At 47.3% G+C, this 13595-nt stretch overlaps 1 protein-coding gene across 8 annotated transcripts in view; it reads left to right on the top strand.

Moving 5' to 3' along the window:
• CABIN1 (calcineurin binding protein 1) overlaps window positions 1-13595 on the top strand; it is a 291790-nt gene that overhangs the window by 20879 nt on the left and 257316 nt on the right. For all 8 annotated transcript variants that reach the window (XM_073559181.1, XM_073559178.1, XM_073559186.1 and 5 more), the window contains exons 2-4: window positions 4044-4090; window positions 4171-4263; window positions 4341-4454. In XM_073559181.1, coding sequence (XP_073415282.1) covers window positions 4088-4090; window positions 4171-4263; window positions 4341-4454 — 210 coding nt within the window. In that variant the 5' untranslated portion in view covers window positions 4044-4087. The remainder of the gene's footprint in view (window positions 1-4043; window positions 4091-4170; window positions 4264-4340; window positions 4455-13595) is intronic.

Consider the following 13595-nt stretch of genomic DNA (forward strand, 5'->3'; position numbering starts at 1 on the left):
CTCGCCGGACCTCTCGTCCCACAGAAAGAGTGTCCGCCTGGTGCTTCAGCGTCTTCGGGAGAACCGTCTGTATGCAAAGATCGAGAAATGTCTCTTCGAACAGACCTCTCTGCCATTTCTGGGATACATTATCTCCGACGCTGGTCTAAGGATGGATCCCGAGAAGTTGTCTGCCATCCTCAAATGGCCTCGCCCCGTCGGATTAAAGGCGATACAACGATTCCTCGGGTTCGCCAACTATTACCGGCAATTTGTCTCCCACTTCTCCGCGATCACAAGACCCATTTCTGTGCTCACCCGTAAAGGGTCTACTTCCAAGGATTGGTCTCCTGAGGCAGAGGAGGCCTTTCTGTCCCTAAAACGGGCTTTCTCCACGGCTCCGGTCCTGCATCGCCCTGAGAGCGATCGACCTTTTGTACTCGAGGTGGACGCTTCCTCGACTGGTGCCGGGGCGGTGCTGTCCCAGAGAACCGCCTCCGGTCGCCTGCACCCTTGTGGCTTCTTCTCGAAGGCCTTTTCTCCATCCGAGTGTAACTACTCGATCGGTGACCGGGAACTTTTGGCCATCAAGTTGGCCTTGGAGGAATGGCGCCACCTCCTGGAAGGAGCTGTCCATCCTTTTGTCATCTTCTCGGACCACAAGAATCTGGCCTATCTCCAGTCTGCCCAGAGACTAAACCCTCGCCAGGCCAGATGGTCTTTATTTTTTGCCCGATTTGATTTCGAGCTCCGATTCCGTCCCGGCAGCAAGAATTCCAAAGCCGACGCCCTGTCCAGGGTCTTCCAACCACACGAATCCACGGAGGAACCGTCACATATCATTGATCCCACTAGGATCATCACCGTGGCTCCAGTGAACTGGCTTACTCCTCCGCCTGGCAAGACGCTTGTGCCAGAGAATCTCAAGCAAAAGGTTCTTCTATGGGGGCACTCCTCCAAACTGGCCGGCCATGCCGGAACTAAGAAGACCCTTGATCTTATCAAACGTCACTACTGGTGGCCCTCACTTCGCCAAGATGTACTCGATTTTGTGGCTTCTTGTCCATCCTGTGCAAAGAACAAGGTACCACGGAGATCTCCGTCTGGCTTGTTGCTTCCGTTGCCTGTCCCTACGGTTCCTTGGGAGAACATCGCCATGGATTTCATCACCGACCTACCCTGCTCTGCGGGCTGCTCAGTCATTCTGGTGGTGGTGGATCGTTTTTCCAAGATGGCTCACTTCATCCCTCTGCCCGGTCTTCCCTCAGCGCCGGAGCTGGCCGAGATCTTCATTCATCAAGTCTTCAGGCTTCATGGACTACCTCGACGCATTGTGTCTGACCGAGGGGTTCAGTTTACCTCCAAGTTCTGGCGTTCGCTTTGTAAGCTTATGAACGTTTCCCTCGACTTCTCCTCGGCCTACCATCCACAGTCCAACGGACAAGTAGAGCGTACCAACCAGACGCTTACGGGATACTTACGCCACTTCTCTAACGCCCACCAGAACGATTGGGTCAGCTTACTCCCCTGGGCAGAGTTCGCTTATAACAACCATGCTGGTGAGTCTTCGGCCAAGTCTCCGTTTTTCATTGTTTTTGGCAGACATCCTGGTGTCCCTCTTCCGATAACCCCTGCCTCTGAGGTACCCGCGGCCAATGCCTTGTCCTCGGAATTTTCTAAGATTTGGGCTGAGACCAACACATCACTCAAGAGATCCGCTGATCAGATGAAGAACTATGCAGACAAAAAGAGGTTGGATTCTCCTCCGTATCGTGTTGGCGACAAGGTCTGGCTCTCCTCCAAATTCGTCCGACTAAAACTGCCCTCCTACAAGTTGGGTCCACGCTACATCGGTCCGTTTGAAATTCTGGGACGTATTAACGAAGTTGCCTACAAATTGAGGTTGCCTGCTTCGCTCCGGATCCCGAACACCTTTCACGTCTCTTTCCTGAAGCCTGTGGTGCTGAATCGTTTCCATTCCTCGCTTGATCTTGGTCCTCAGCCGGTGGGTGCCGACAACGTTTTTGAAGTGCAGGACATCCTCGCTGTGAAAAGCGTTAGAGGTAGGACTTTCTTTCTCGTTGATTGGAAGGGCTTTGGTCCTGAGGAGAGATCCTGGGAGCCTCGGGAGAATATTAATGCTCCCCGTATCCTCAAGAGGTTTCTTGTTAATCTCCGGGGGGGGCGGCTTAGGGGAGGGGGTACTGTTACACCGCTCCGCCATACTCACCCGGCCTCCGCTCCCACGCCGCAGTCGCCCTCCGCTCCCACGCCGCAGCCTCTCTCCACCCGACGGCCACGGCGGTCACCTGAGACAGACCCGCGACCGATGCCTTCCTTGCATGCTATGCGCATGCGCCATAGGCCGCAGCCGCGCCTCCTTCCTGCTTCTTATGCTCCGGCTGTGCCCTGACCCGGAAGCACATTTGGACCAATGGCTGACCAGACGGGGCCATATCAGGCCGCTTCCCCCTGAGGGAGGCGCCTGATCGTTGTGTTTCCTGACACTCTGGCCTCGCTCCATCGTGCACACTCTGCTCCTGCCTTGTGTTCCTGTCGTCCTACTCCAGTCCTGCCTTGTGTTCCTGCCGTCCTACTCCAGTCCTGCCTTCACTGTTCCTGCCGTCCTACTCCAGTCCTGCCTTGTGTTCCTGCCGTCCTACTCCAGTCCTGCCTTCACTGTTCCTGCCGTCCTACTCCAGTCCTGCCTTGTGTTCCTGCCGTCCTACTCCAGTCCTGTCTTCAGTGCTCCTGCCGTCCTACTCCAGTCTCAGTCTTACTCCGGTCCATCCTGAGCCGCCCCTCTCGGTACCGGCTACCGTGGTACTCGAACCCCTGGGCCTGCTCCTAACGGTCCCTGTATAGGGGTCGGTTCCACCTGGCAGCTCGCCCGGGGGCCCTCGGTGCCACGGTCCAGAGGGTCCACTCTCGGAGCTCCCGCTCCTGACCACCCACGCTAACAACCTGATGTGTGAAAAAGGCCTTATTGGGGTGTGCCAGATCAGGACTAACCTCCCTGGCACTCTTCCCCCTACCCCGCCTTCTAACTGTCACCCAACTTGCTGCTTCACTGTCCTGCAGCTCCAATCTAGCATCCCCCCCTCATCTATCCCATTGAGCGTCTGCTCAGTGAGCAGAAGACTCCTTTCCATATTGTCTATGGATCTCAGTGTTGCCAGCTGCACATTCAGATCCAGTATCTGGGCTTCTAAATGCACAACGTGCTCACATCTCGCACAGCAGTATGCACCCTCGACCCGCTGTTCAAGGATTTCATACATGCGGCAAGAAGTACACTGGATGGCAATGGTGAAGCACATTGCTAATGGGGATTGCACCAGACAAAAAAGATACGTAAAAATATTAATAAAATATAACAGCAATTCAGTAATTCCTCCCTTGGAAACTCCCTGAATCCAAAGTCACTGAATCACAAGTCACACACTTACCACAGTTCGCACTTACTCTCTGGTCACACTCAGCTCGTTCACACTCGCTCAGGCAGAAGATTTAAAGAGATTTTTTTTTTCCCTTCAACCTGCTGTTCAATGCACTTCCGAAAGGACTTGAGCCCCTTGTTGGGGGATCAATCTACTGGAACCCATAGCTAACAGCTGATGTTATTTTTCTTCAGCTCTGCAGGATAAATGAAATGTTAAGCCACGTTCACACGCTCAGTGTTTGGTCAGTATTTCACATCAGTATTTATAAGCCAAAACCAGGAGTGGGTGATAAATCCAGAAGTGGTGACGTGTTTCTATTATACTTTCTCTCTGATTGCTGCACTCCTGGTTTTGTCTCATAAATACTGATGTCAAATACTGACCAAATTGAACGTGTGAATGTGGCCTTACATGGCGGCTGGTGAGATAAAACTGGTCCTGACATGGACTGTTGAAGGTGATTAATAAGTTCACAAACTCACGTATAACTTTGGCTCCATAATGTCAGTAAAAAAATCTCCAATATTTTTTAATCCATTTTCAGCCATCCTGAAATACTTGTGTTTTTGTCATTAGTGGATGTTCTGTGCACAGTCACTTTCATCTTTCTTTTTCTTCCAGAATGGATACCTGTACGTAGCTGTAAGAACCACTGAATCGTCAGAATGGTAATTCATGTCACTGTCAAATTTTAGGTTAATACCAGTTGTTTTTAACATCCGACTTATTTTCATTGTTTTGCTCCTAGATTCGTATAGCCGCCTTAAACGCGGCCTCAGCCGTAGAAGGAGAGCATGAAGAAACTTTTAAGAGCCACAAAACACAGACCAAAGAGGCCCAAGTAAGTAGAGCGATGTCATTCTTTGAAGTTGCCTTTATATTTCCATACATGGCGTATCATTGGTTTTCTTTTTGTAGGAAGCTGAGGCATTTGCACTTTATCACAAGGCCTTGGACCTACAGAAGCTTGACCGCTATGACGAGTCCTCCCAGGCCTACCACCAGCTGCTAGATACTCGTCTTCTGCAAGAAGTGAGTGAAATGATTTACCTGGCTGTCTCGATTTGTATTATTATACTAATTTTTTTTGATGAGCCATGTTCATAAGCTATGTTTGCTTGTGGGAAATCTATCTTGGGTTTACCAGAGGACCAGCTTCAGAAATTTGAGACTCACACTCAGATTTCTGTAAATGTTCCTTGCGAATTGTTACAAGGATGGTGCGTGTGATCTCAGGAACATTATTTATTATTGGTTGCTTATATAACGCTATCATATTCCACAGCGCTTTATCATCGCCATCCCCAATGGGGCTCACAATCTCACAATCTAAATTCCCTGTAAGTATGTCTTTGGAATGTGGGAGGAAATCAGAACCCATAGGAAACCTACGCAAACACGAGGAGAACATGTAAACTTTTTGCAGATGTTCTGCTTGGTGGAATTTGAACCAAGGACCACAGAGCTGCGAGGCTGCAGTGCTAACCACTGAGCCACCAATAACATGAACTCCATTCGCATGCGCTGGAAGAGAAATATTAGCAGATTTCAAATGGCAATCCATTTAGGTCCAGAATATTTGAGTACGATGATATACTACAGATTCCTGGTTATTTTAGCATAAGAATACATTGTTAATGAGCCTTGTGAGGGAACACAATCAGTAGTTAGAACACGCAGTACTGCATTTGTGGTCCATTGTTTGAGCCTTTGTTTGTGGGCATGGTCTCATTCTCGGTCTGACTTAACTTGGTTTACAGACTTGATATTCAATTTTTCTAACAATCTCTTTTCTCATGTGCTTCTTTGTGGGACACCGGAAACCATGAAGTGTACGCTGCTGCCAACAGGAGGCTAATGATAATCTATTCACCGCACACTCAGAGGAATTTAATGCAAACAAGTGTTCATTTTATTATGTACAAAACATGTGGGAGCCAGAAAAGAATATAAAGCACCAGGTAGAAGCGATATAAATATTACGACGTTTCGGCTCAGTCCGAGCCTTTATCAGTTTATCGCTGCAAATAAAGAAAGATACATCAAAACTTATGTAGAAAAAAGACAAAAGAGAGAGTATACAACACCATAAATAAATCACATTATCCAAATATAATACAGTGATAAAAACACATACATATACATACAAATTATATTGTTTACATGGAGAACATAGGCTTTCTTCTCGCTTTCCATTTCAAGTGGACACCTCCATACCCCGTGTCCCGCTACAACCACTGAGTCATACCCACCACCAGATTCTCCGCACCAGCATGTTAGATCAGAACCGCGGCCTAAAAGGTCCAGAGTGAGTTAATCATCCCAGTATCTTTCTCACGCCACAGGTTTTAGATCACACTTGCTATCAAGCAACTCCTACCTGGAGGCTCAGTCAGTCACTTCAGTTATTGGACCACAACTCGGATTTAAATTCTGTTCTGGATTCCGATCAGGCGGTAAAAGTGAGAGACATAGTTGACAGTCTTGTCTGCTCTCTCAACCAATCTCTCAACGTGAAGGAAGCAGATCCCTCATCCCCTGCAGACTTTGTGCCCTTCAACAGGGTTAGATGTGTCCATAATTATTTGTTTAGCTACTCCCAATTCATCGAAAACTTATGAAAATTTAGTTTCCATTTTCCAGCACATGTCGTTGCCATCTGGTCCTCCTCTCCCACGGTGGACCCTTTGATGTTTAGGATATCCAGAACTCCGTTCATTTCACTCTTTGACGCAGCCTCTCTAAAGGACGGCACTGGCCAACATGTGGAATCCATAATCAAACCGTAGGATTGGCTTTGTGCACAGTGTTCGTTGCTACTTATGTTGCCAATGCAAAACACATGCACCAATGCATCTTACCCGGGTCTCCAACCTCCGAGTTAGCAGACCTTGCAGATCAGATTGCCTATGTAGGTAAGTATCTCCACCTTTCTAGAAGGAGCCAGATGTTCTGCACAAGCTTCAAGCAATATTGTAGCAATTCGTTGAATCTTCTGGCTTAAGTCGTGGAATGCCGATCTTTCATCCAAACAATCCATCACAAGTCTTCCTTTCTGGGGCTCTCACCTGTTCGAGGAAAAACTTGACAAGATTATTTTGAACGCCACAGGTGCGAAGAGCACACTGCTCCCACAGCCTAGGTCTACTCGATTCTCATCCAACTAAAAGCCACATCAATTTAGCTTCTTCTGTCAGTTCTTGTTTAACTAACAAGAGAGGCCAGCTACCCCTTGAGAAAAGAAGAGACCATCCTTCAAGCTAACTCCATTTTGGTATCCAAACAATCATCCTACTAAGTCCTCATGGACCAGAAGCAATAAGTTTTCCTCCACATGACGGAGCACCCCCACCTGGGAAGCCTCTTTGGGTGGGTTTGATGTCTCATGTTCCGGTATATGTGGCTTCTCACAGTTAACTATACTTGGATCAGGAAAAATTGTCTCTCCTGGATACAAGATATAATTCTACACTCTTCTGCAAAAATCCTTTTTTTCTATTATATTCCCCACGGACAACCTCCCTGGCGGCCTTTTTTTCCCAGAAATTTCCTCCCTTCTGTATTCAGGCTTTATTTTACATTTTCCCTCTCAAGAATGTTTCAAAGACTTTTATTCAAACCTTTTTGTCATCACCAAGAAGGAAGGTTTAGTTCATCCCATTCTGGTCCTAAACTACTGAACAGGTGTTGTCCGGCTTTGTCGCTTCAGGATGAAGTCTCTTCGCTCTTTTGTTGCCTTCATGGAAACCGGAAAATATCTTAGTTCAATGTGTCTTATTTTTTACCGGGGATGGTGGCTGCGGTGAAGCAGGGTCCCAGGGTCGCTGCTGGAGGAAGCAGGAGTGGGATGATGCTGCAGGCCGCAGGCTGGGATGAGGGGGTGTCCGATGTGCAGTGCGCCGCTGCAGGTGCCCGGCGATGCTGCGGGGGGCTCTGCCGACATTTTGTGAAAGGCTAGAGGCCACAAGACCCCCCCCCCCCCGCAGTTCCATCGCTTCCTGTTTTTTCGGCCTTTCACAAAATGTCGGCAGAGCCCCCTGCAGCATCGGAGGCCCCAGCAGCACCGTCGGAGACCCCAGTAGCACCGCCTGACACCCCTCTCATCCAAGCCTGCAGCATCGGTATCGGTAAGGTATATACCCATTATAAGACGCACCCCCATTTTCCCACCCAAATTTGGGGGGAAAAAAGTTTGTCTTTTAATCCGTAAAATACGGTACCTATCTTCACATCCCCATTCTTCCAGTGTACCAGAAGTTCCTCCGTTTTGCAATCAACTAGTCCTATTGTCACTTTGTGGCTCTACCCATTGTGATGGCCACTGACCCCCAGGGTGTTCACAAATATTGGCTGCAAGCATGTCCTTTTTGCTCGTCAGGGAGATAGTGGTCATACCCTTCCTGAATGACATTTTTGTCAAGGCTTGCCCCTATTCATAGAACCTCGACAGTCTGCAGATCACTCTGGACAGACTGTCCACTTCACATGGATCGTCAACCAATCAAAGTAATTTCTGTTCTAGCCTCAGTGCTTCAGCCTCCAGAAAATGCTGTTTAACACCATTCAGGCAAAAGTTTTTCTTCTAGAGTACAATATTTCAGCTTTAGACTGATATACAATCTCTGAGCCGTCCCTCTCCCCTTTCTCTCTGCTTCTGCATGAGTGCTTTAGGCTAAATGGTGATGGCCATCAAAGTTATTCTATTTGCTCAGTTCCAACCAAGGCCTCTACAGCTGGCCCTGTTTTCTGTTGCAACAAGTCTGTCCTCTCTCTCTGGACTGGTTGATTCTCCCTCCCTCTCATATGAATGAATGAATGTGTCGCATGGATTTATGTCTTTTTACATCAATTAAGGAATTTGCTCCTAAGACCTTGTGGGGGCATCACAACACATTAGGAGACCCCAATCAGAGGACAATAAAACATCCAGACTCCTTATCTATGAAGTGGTCCAATATTTATGTTTCTCCCTCTCCCACAATGATAGTTCTGTTTTGCGAGTTCTAGCAGCAGACATATATCTACAACAACTGTTAAGAGGAGACTTTGTGCAGCAGGCCTTCCTGGTAAAATAGCTGCTAGGAAACCTCTGCTAAGGACAGGCAACGAGCAGAAGAGACTTGTTTGGGCTAAAGAACACAAGGAATGGACATTAGACCAGTGGAAATCTGTGCTTTGGTCTGATGAGTCCAAATTTGAGATCTTTGGTTCCAACCACCGTGTCTTTGTGCAACGCAGAAAAGGTGAACGAATGGACTCTACATGCCTGGCTTCCACCGTGAAGAATGCAGGAGGAGGTGTGATGGTGTGGGGGTGCTTTGCTGGTGACACTGTTGGGGATTTATTCAAAATTGAAGGTATACTGAACCAGAATGGCTACCACGGCATCTTGCAGTGGCATGCTATTCCATCCGGTTTGCGTTTAGTTGGACCATCATTTATTTTTCAACAGGACAATGACCCCAAACACACCTCCAGGCTGTGTAAGGGCTATTTGACCAAGAAGGAGAGTGATGGGGTGCTACGCCAGATGACCTGGCCTCCACAGTCACCAGACCTGAACCCAATCGAGATGGTTTGGGGTGAGCTGGACCGCAGAGTGAAGTCAAAAGGGCCAACAAGTGCTAAGCATCTCTGGGAACTCCTTCAAGATTGTTGGAAGACCCTTTCCGGTGACTACCTCATGAAGCTCATCAAGAGAATGCCAAGAGTGTGCAAAGCAGTAATCAAAGCAAAAGGTGGCTACTTTGAAGAACCTAGAATATAAGACATATTTTCAGTTGTTGCACACTTTTTTGTTAATTATATAGTTCCACATGTTTTAATTCATAGTTTTGATGCCTTCAGAGTGAATCTACAATTTTCATAGTCATGAAAATAAAGAAAACTCTTTGAATGAGAAGGTGTGTCCAAACGTTTGGTCTGTACTGTATGATAGAACTAAATATACAGAAAGCTCCTCAGGGGATTACTATTGAACAGTGTCTGCTATTTCTAACCACTCTCCCCACACCTTATCAAACTTATACAGTGGCATGTAAATGTTTGGGCAAATTTACTGTTATTGTGAACATTTAAGCAAGTTGAACATGAAATTATCTCTAAAAGGCCTAAAGTTAAAGATGACTCATTTACTTTGTATTTTAGTAAAAAAATTGTCATTTTTTTACATTTTAAGAGTTACTGAAACGAAAATGGGCCAATGCAACAGCTTGAGCAGACTGCATGGTTAGTACCAAGTTGCACCCCCTTTTTAAAGTATCACAGCTTGTAAACGCTTTTTGTAGCCAGCCAAGAGTCTTTCTATTCTTGTTATTCTTTCATCCATTCTTCCTTGGAAAATTCTTCCAGCTCTGTGAGATTTGTGGGTTGTCTTGCATGCACTGCTATTTTGAGGTATAGCCACAGATTTTCAATGATGTTCAGATCAGAAGACTGAGAGGACCATTGTAAAACCTTCAGCTTGCATCTTTTTGAGGTAGTCTATTGTGGATTTTGACGTGTGTTTTGGATTATTATCCATTTATAGAAGCCATCCTCTTTTCAACTTTAGCTTTTTTACAGATGGTTTGCATCAAGAATTTGTTGAAATTTCATTGAATCCATTCTTCCCTCTACCAGTGAAATGTTCCCCGTGACATTGGCAGCAACACAACCCCAAAGCATGATTGATCCACCCCCTTGCTTATTGCTTGGCAAGATGTTCTTTTCCTGAAATTCTATGCCCTTTTTTCTTCACACATACCTTTGATCATTGTGGTCAAGAGTTCTATTTTAACCTTATTGGTCCAAAGGACTTGTTTCCAAAATGCTTCAGGCTTGTTTAGATGTTGTTTTGCATACTTATGATGCTGAATTTTACGGTGAGGTTGCATGAGAGATTTTCTTCTGTTGATTCTTCCATGAAGGCTATATCTGTGCAGGTGTCTCTGAACAGAACAATGTAGTACAACTGCAGGGTCTGCTAAATCGTTCTGAAGGTCTTTTGCAGTCAAGCATGGGTTCTGGTTTTCCAGTAGCAACCCTTTGGCCACCTCTCACTGAAATATTTCTTGACCTCCACTGTTCTGTTAACTGCAATTTCTTAATTACATATTGAACTGAGGAAAGGTCAAATTGAAAATGCTTTGCTATTTTTTTTATAGCCTTCTCCTGCTTTGTTGGCCTCCACCATTTTCTGAGTTCTAGGAAGCTGCTTAGAAGAATCCATGGCTGCAGTTTTTTGATGCAAGGTTAGAGGAGGCTGCGTTTTTATAAAGGTGGGAAATTTGCACCACCTGTCCTTTCCTAACGATGATGGTGAACAAGCCATAACCCTAACAGGCTTATTAACCCCTTAGTGACGGAGCCAATTTGCAGCTTAATGACCAGGCCAATTTTTACAATTCTGACCACTGTCACTGGAACGCTTTAACGGATCCCGCTGATTCTGAAATTGTTTTTTCGTGACATATTTTACTTCGTTTACTAGGAGCGCTGCCAGGAACTGCAACACGCACAACATAAGGCTAAGTGCACACGTACTTTTTTGCCCTGCTGATTTTTCCGCACAGAATTGAAGAAATCCGCAGGTCAAATGACCTGCATTTTTCAAGCAGATTTCTTCCGGTTTTCTTGCGGTCTTTGTGCGGTTTTCCTCTGTGGATTTCCCCCTCCGGATTTGGAGAATGGAGCAGGTGGAAAACCGCACAAAAGAAGTGACATGCTGCATATTTTGAACCACAAGAAAACCGCACGGAAAAATCTGCAGCGTCTGCACAGCGGTTTTTTTTTTTCAATTGATTAACATGCTACTGTACATCACAATGTGGATATGCAGCGTTTCTGCGCGGTAAAATCCGCTGCGGATCCGCTGGAAATCTGCATTGTGTGCACATGGCCTAAGGAAACAGGGAGGAGCACGCCGGGGGCCATGTCGTGCGGTCATTGCAGTGACTATGCAGCATCCCTGCATGGAGGAGGAAGGGAAACTATGCAGGGGTGCTGGAAAAAGCATTGGAGAACCCCACGCTTTAACCCCCTCTTCTTCAAGCCCGTGCTGACCCCCTGCAGAGAAATTAGAGACCAACACCTCTTCACGGACTCCCATGACCTCGCTTCAGGACCACGACTTCTCCTCTACACTAAAAGAAAAGTGACATCGCTCACCATCTTCACGACTAAGTTGCTTCTCTCCATCTAGCCATCTTCGGAGTGGGACAAAGTGGGCATAGTGCCAGGAATTTTGCATAGTGAAGTCTCAACGATGAGACCAGCTACCACTCTGGAGGATTCAAGGACCAACTGGAGTTCCTCCGCCTGGTTGGTGAATCGCAGAGATTTGGAAGATGCCACCACTTTCATGTTCTCTGAAAACGACCACCTAGAAACTTTTTCAGCATGGTCTCCAAGGAGACACGTACACAAGGTAACGAGATTCCTGGGAGCAGATCATTGAAACAATCGTCGGGACTGTATGGGAGGGTATTGCCTCTGCTTCCCTTCCTTCTGGCACGTCATGGCACAACGCATTGGCGACTAGCAGACACTGGTGGCTGAACTGGACATATAGGGACCAGAAACCTCTAGTGACTCAAGTGTCCGCAGCGAATTACCTCTCGGGATCTCCAGACTAGTAAGGGCATTTGATTTCTCAGTTCTGGTTGATCTAAGGGAAGTGGATGAAACAAACCAGACAGCACATGTAAGGTGATCTTCATATGCAGTGCTCCAATCCGGAGCTCTTGTTGTTTGGAAACTATTTGACTGTCTTCTGGTATGGCTCGTCCTTCACCTGACAGCACCATCACTGGATTCTGGAGCTGTCGGATGGCAATCTAACAGACTCCTCACGGTTTGCAGCACAAACTTTCCAGCCGAATCGAAGCCTCCACTTGCTACGGATACAGTCAGTCTTCGGTGGAGAGGGAGTACTCCCGCTAAGGACAGCCTGTCCTACTGGCAAAAGGCTTTGGAGTTTTTTTTTTTTTTTTACTTCTCAGGACAAAGACCGTCTGGATGTTCCACACAACTGCAACTTTATGCAATCCCTTCTAACAAATAAATTCCGGCTTCTGCTCAGCCATCCAAACACGGTCGAGCTTCATGGATTCTGTATGAGTAGCTGCTTCAACCGGCTGGGGAACGGGTGGTCTTTGGAAGGACAGAGCCAGACGTGACAGTTTCTCACACGCGTCACATGTCTGGTCTGCTTGTGGAAGCTGGGAAGGGAAGATGTTGCAGAAGATTCCGCATTCGGCTCATCGAAGACCTTTTCGAAGACCCCCAGGAAGGCCTGTAGGTCCGAGGTGACAGGATATCCTTTTGTCCACAAGGGGTTGAGCCATGCTAGGGCATCTCCTGCTAGGTAGGACATTAGGAATCCCACCTTGACCCAGTCGGAACTGATGACCCAAAACTTAACAGTGCCACATGCACTACTCTAGGAACCCACGGCACAGCTAATCTAATCTGTCTGCAGATGAAACAATTTTTTTTCTCCTGGCTCTCTCACTGTTAACTGCTGACACAGCTTCAAGTGCAGAGAGGACTGGCGATCAGGGGGGCCCGTTGCCGAAGCAAACTGATACTCATTCAGATGGCTCATGTGGTTCATCAACCCACTGTGCCATGGGGCCGGGCTTACCTAGGAGGGTCGTAGCTAAGCGACTACCTGGTTTTTGCTAGAGCTCTTGATGGTGGAGTTAGACCTGGGCTGCAGGTAGCCGCTAGGTACCTCTCATAGGCAGTCCCCCGCCACTGCAGCTGCTGACCAGAAGTGTCAGGTTCGCTAACACGGACACAGGCTCACAGTAACTGGCAGGATAGGACTCGGACAGGTACGCAGACTCGGGTAGGACTCGGTTTCCTTTCAGATTACTAGGTTCAGGATCCACAAAGAGGACTGATTCGAGACTGATGGGACCGTTCGAATACACAGAATTCTCTGATAGGCACATATTCAAACACATGGGTCTCGCATATAGAGTCAGGTACTGGCTGCACACGGGCCGGGGGGACGTGATTCAGGCAATGGCTGCACAGGGACCAGGGTTTGGGTTCCGTACTGGCCATGCAAGGACTAGAGACTACTGGTTTAGGACTGGCCACGCAAGGACCAGGCACTACATTTTCATGACACTGGCCACGCAAGGAATAGGGACTTCAGGTTCAGGACACTGTCCACACAATGAT

This window comes from Dendrobates tinctorius, unplaced genomic scaffold (assembly GCF_039654945.1).
Source record: "Dendrobates tinctorius isolate UK_male_01 unplaced genomic scaffold, ASM3965494v1 ptg000265l, whole genome shotgun sequence".
NCBI classification, from domain to species: Eukaryota; Metazoa; Chordata; class Amphibia; order Anura; family Dendrobatidae; genus Dendrobates; species Dendrobates tinctorius.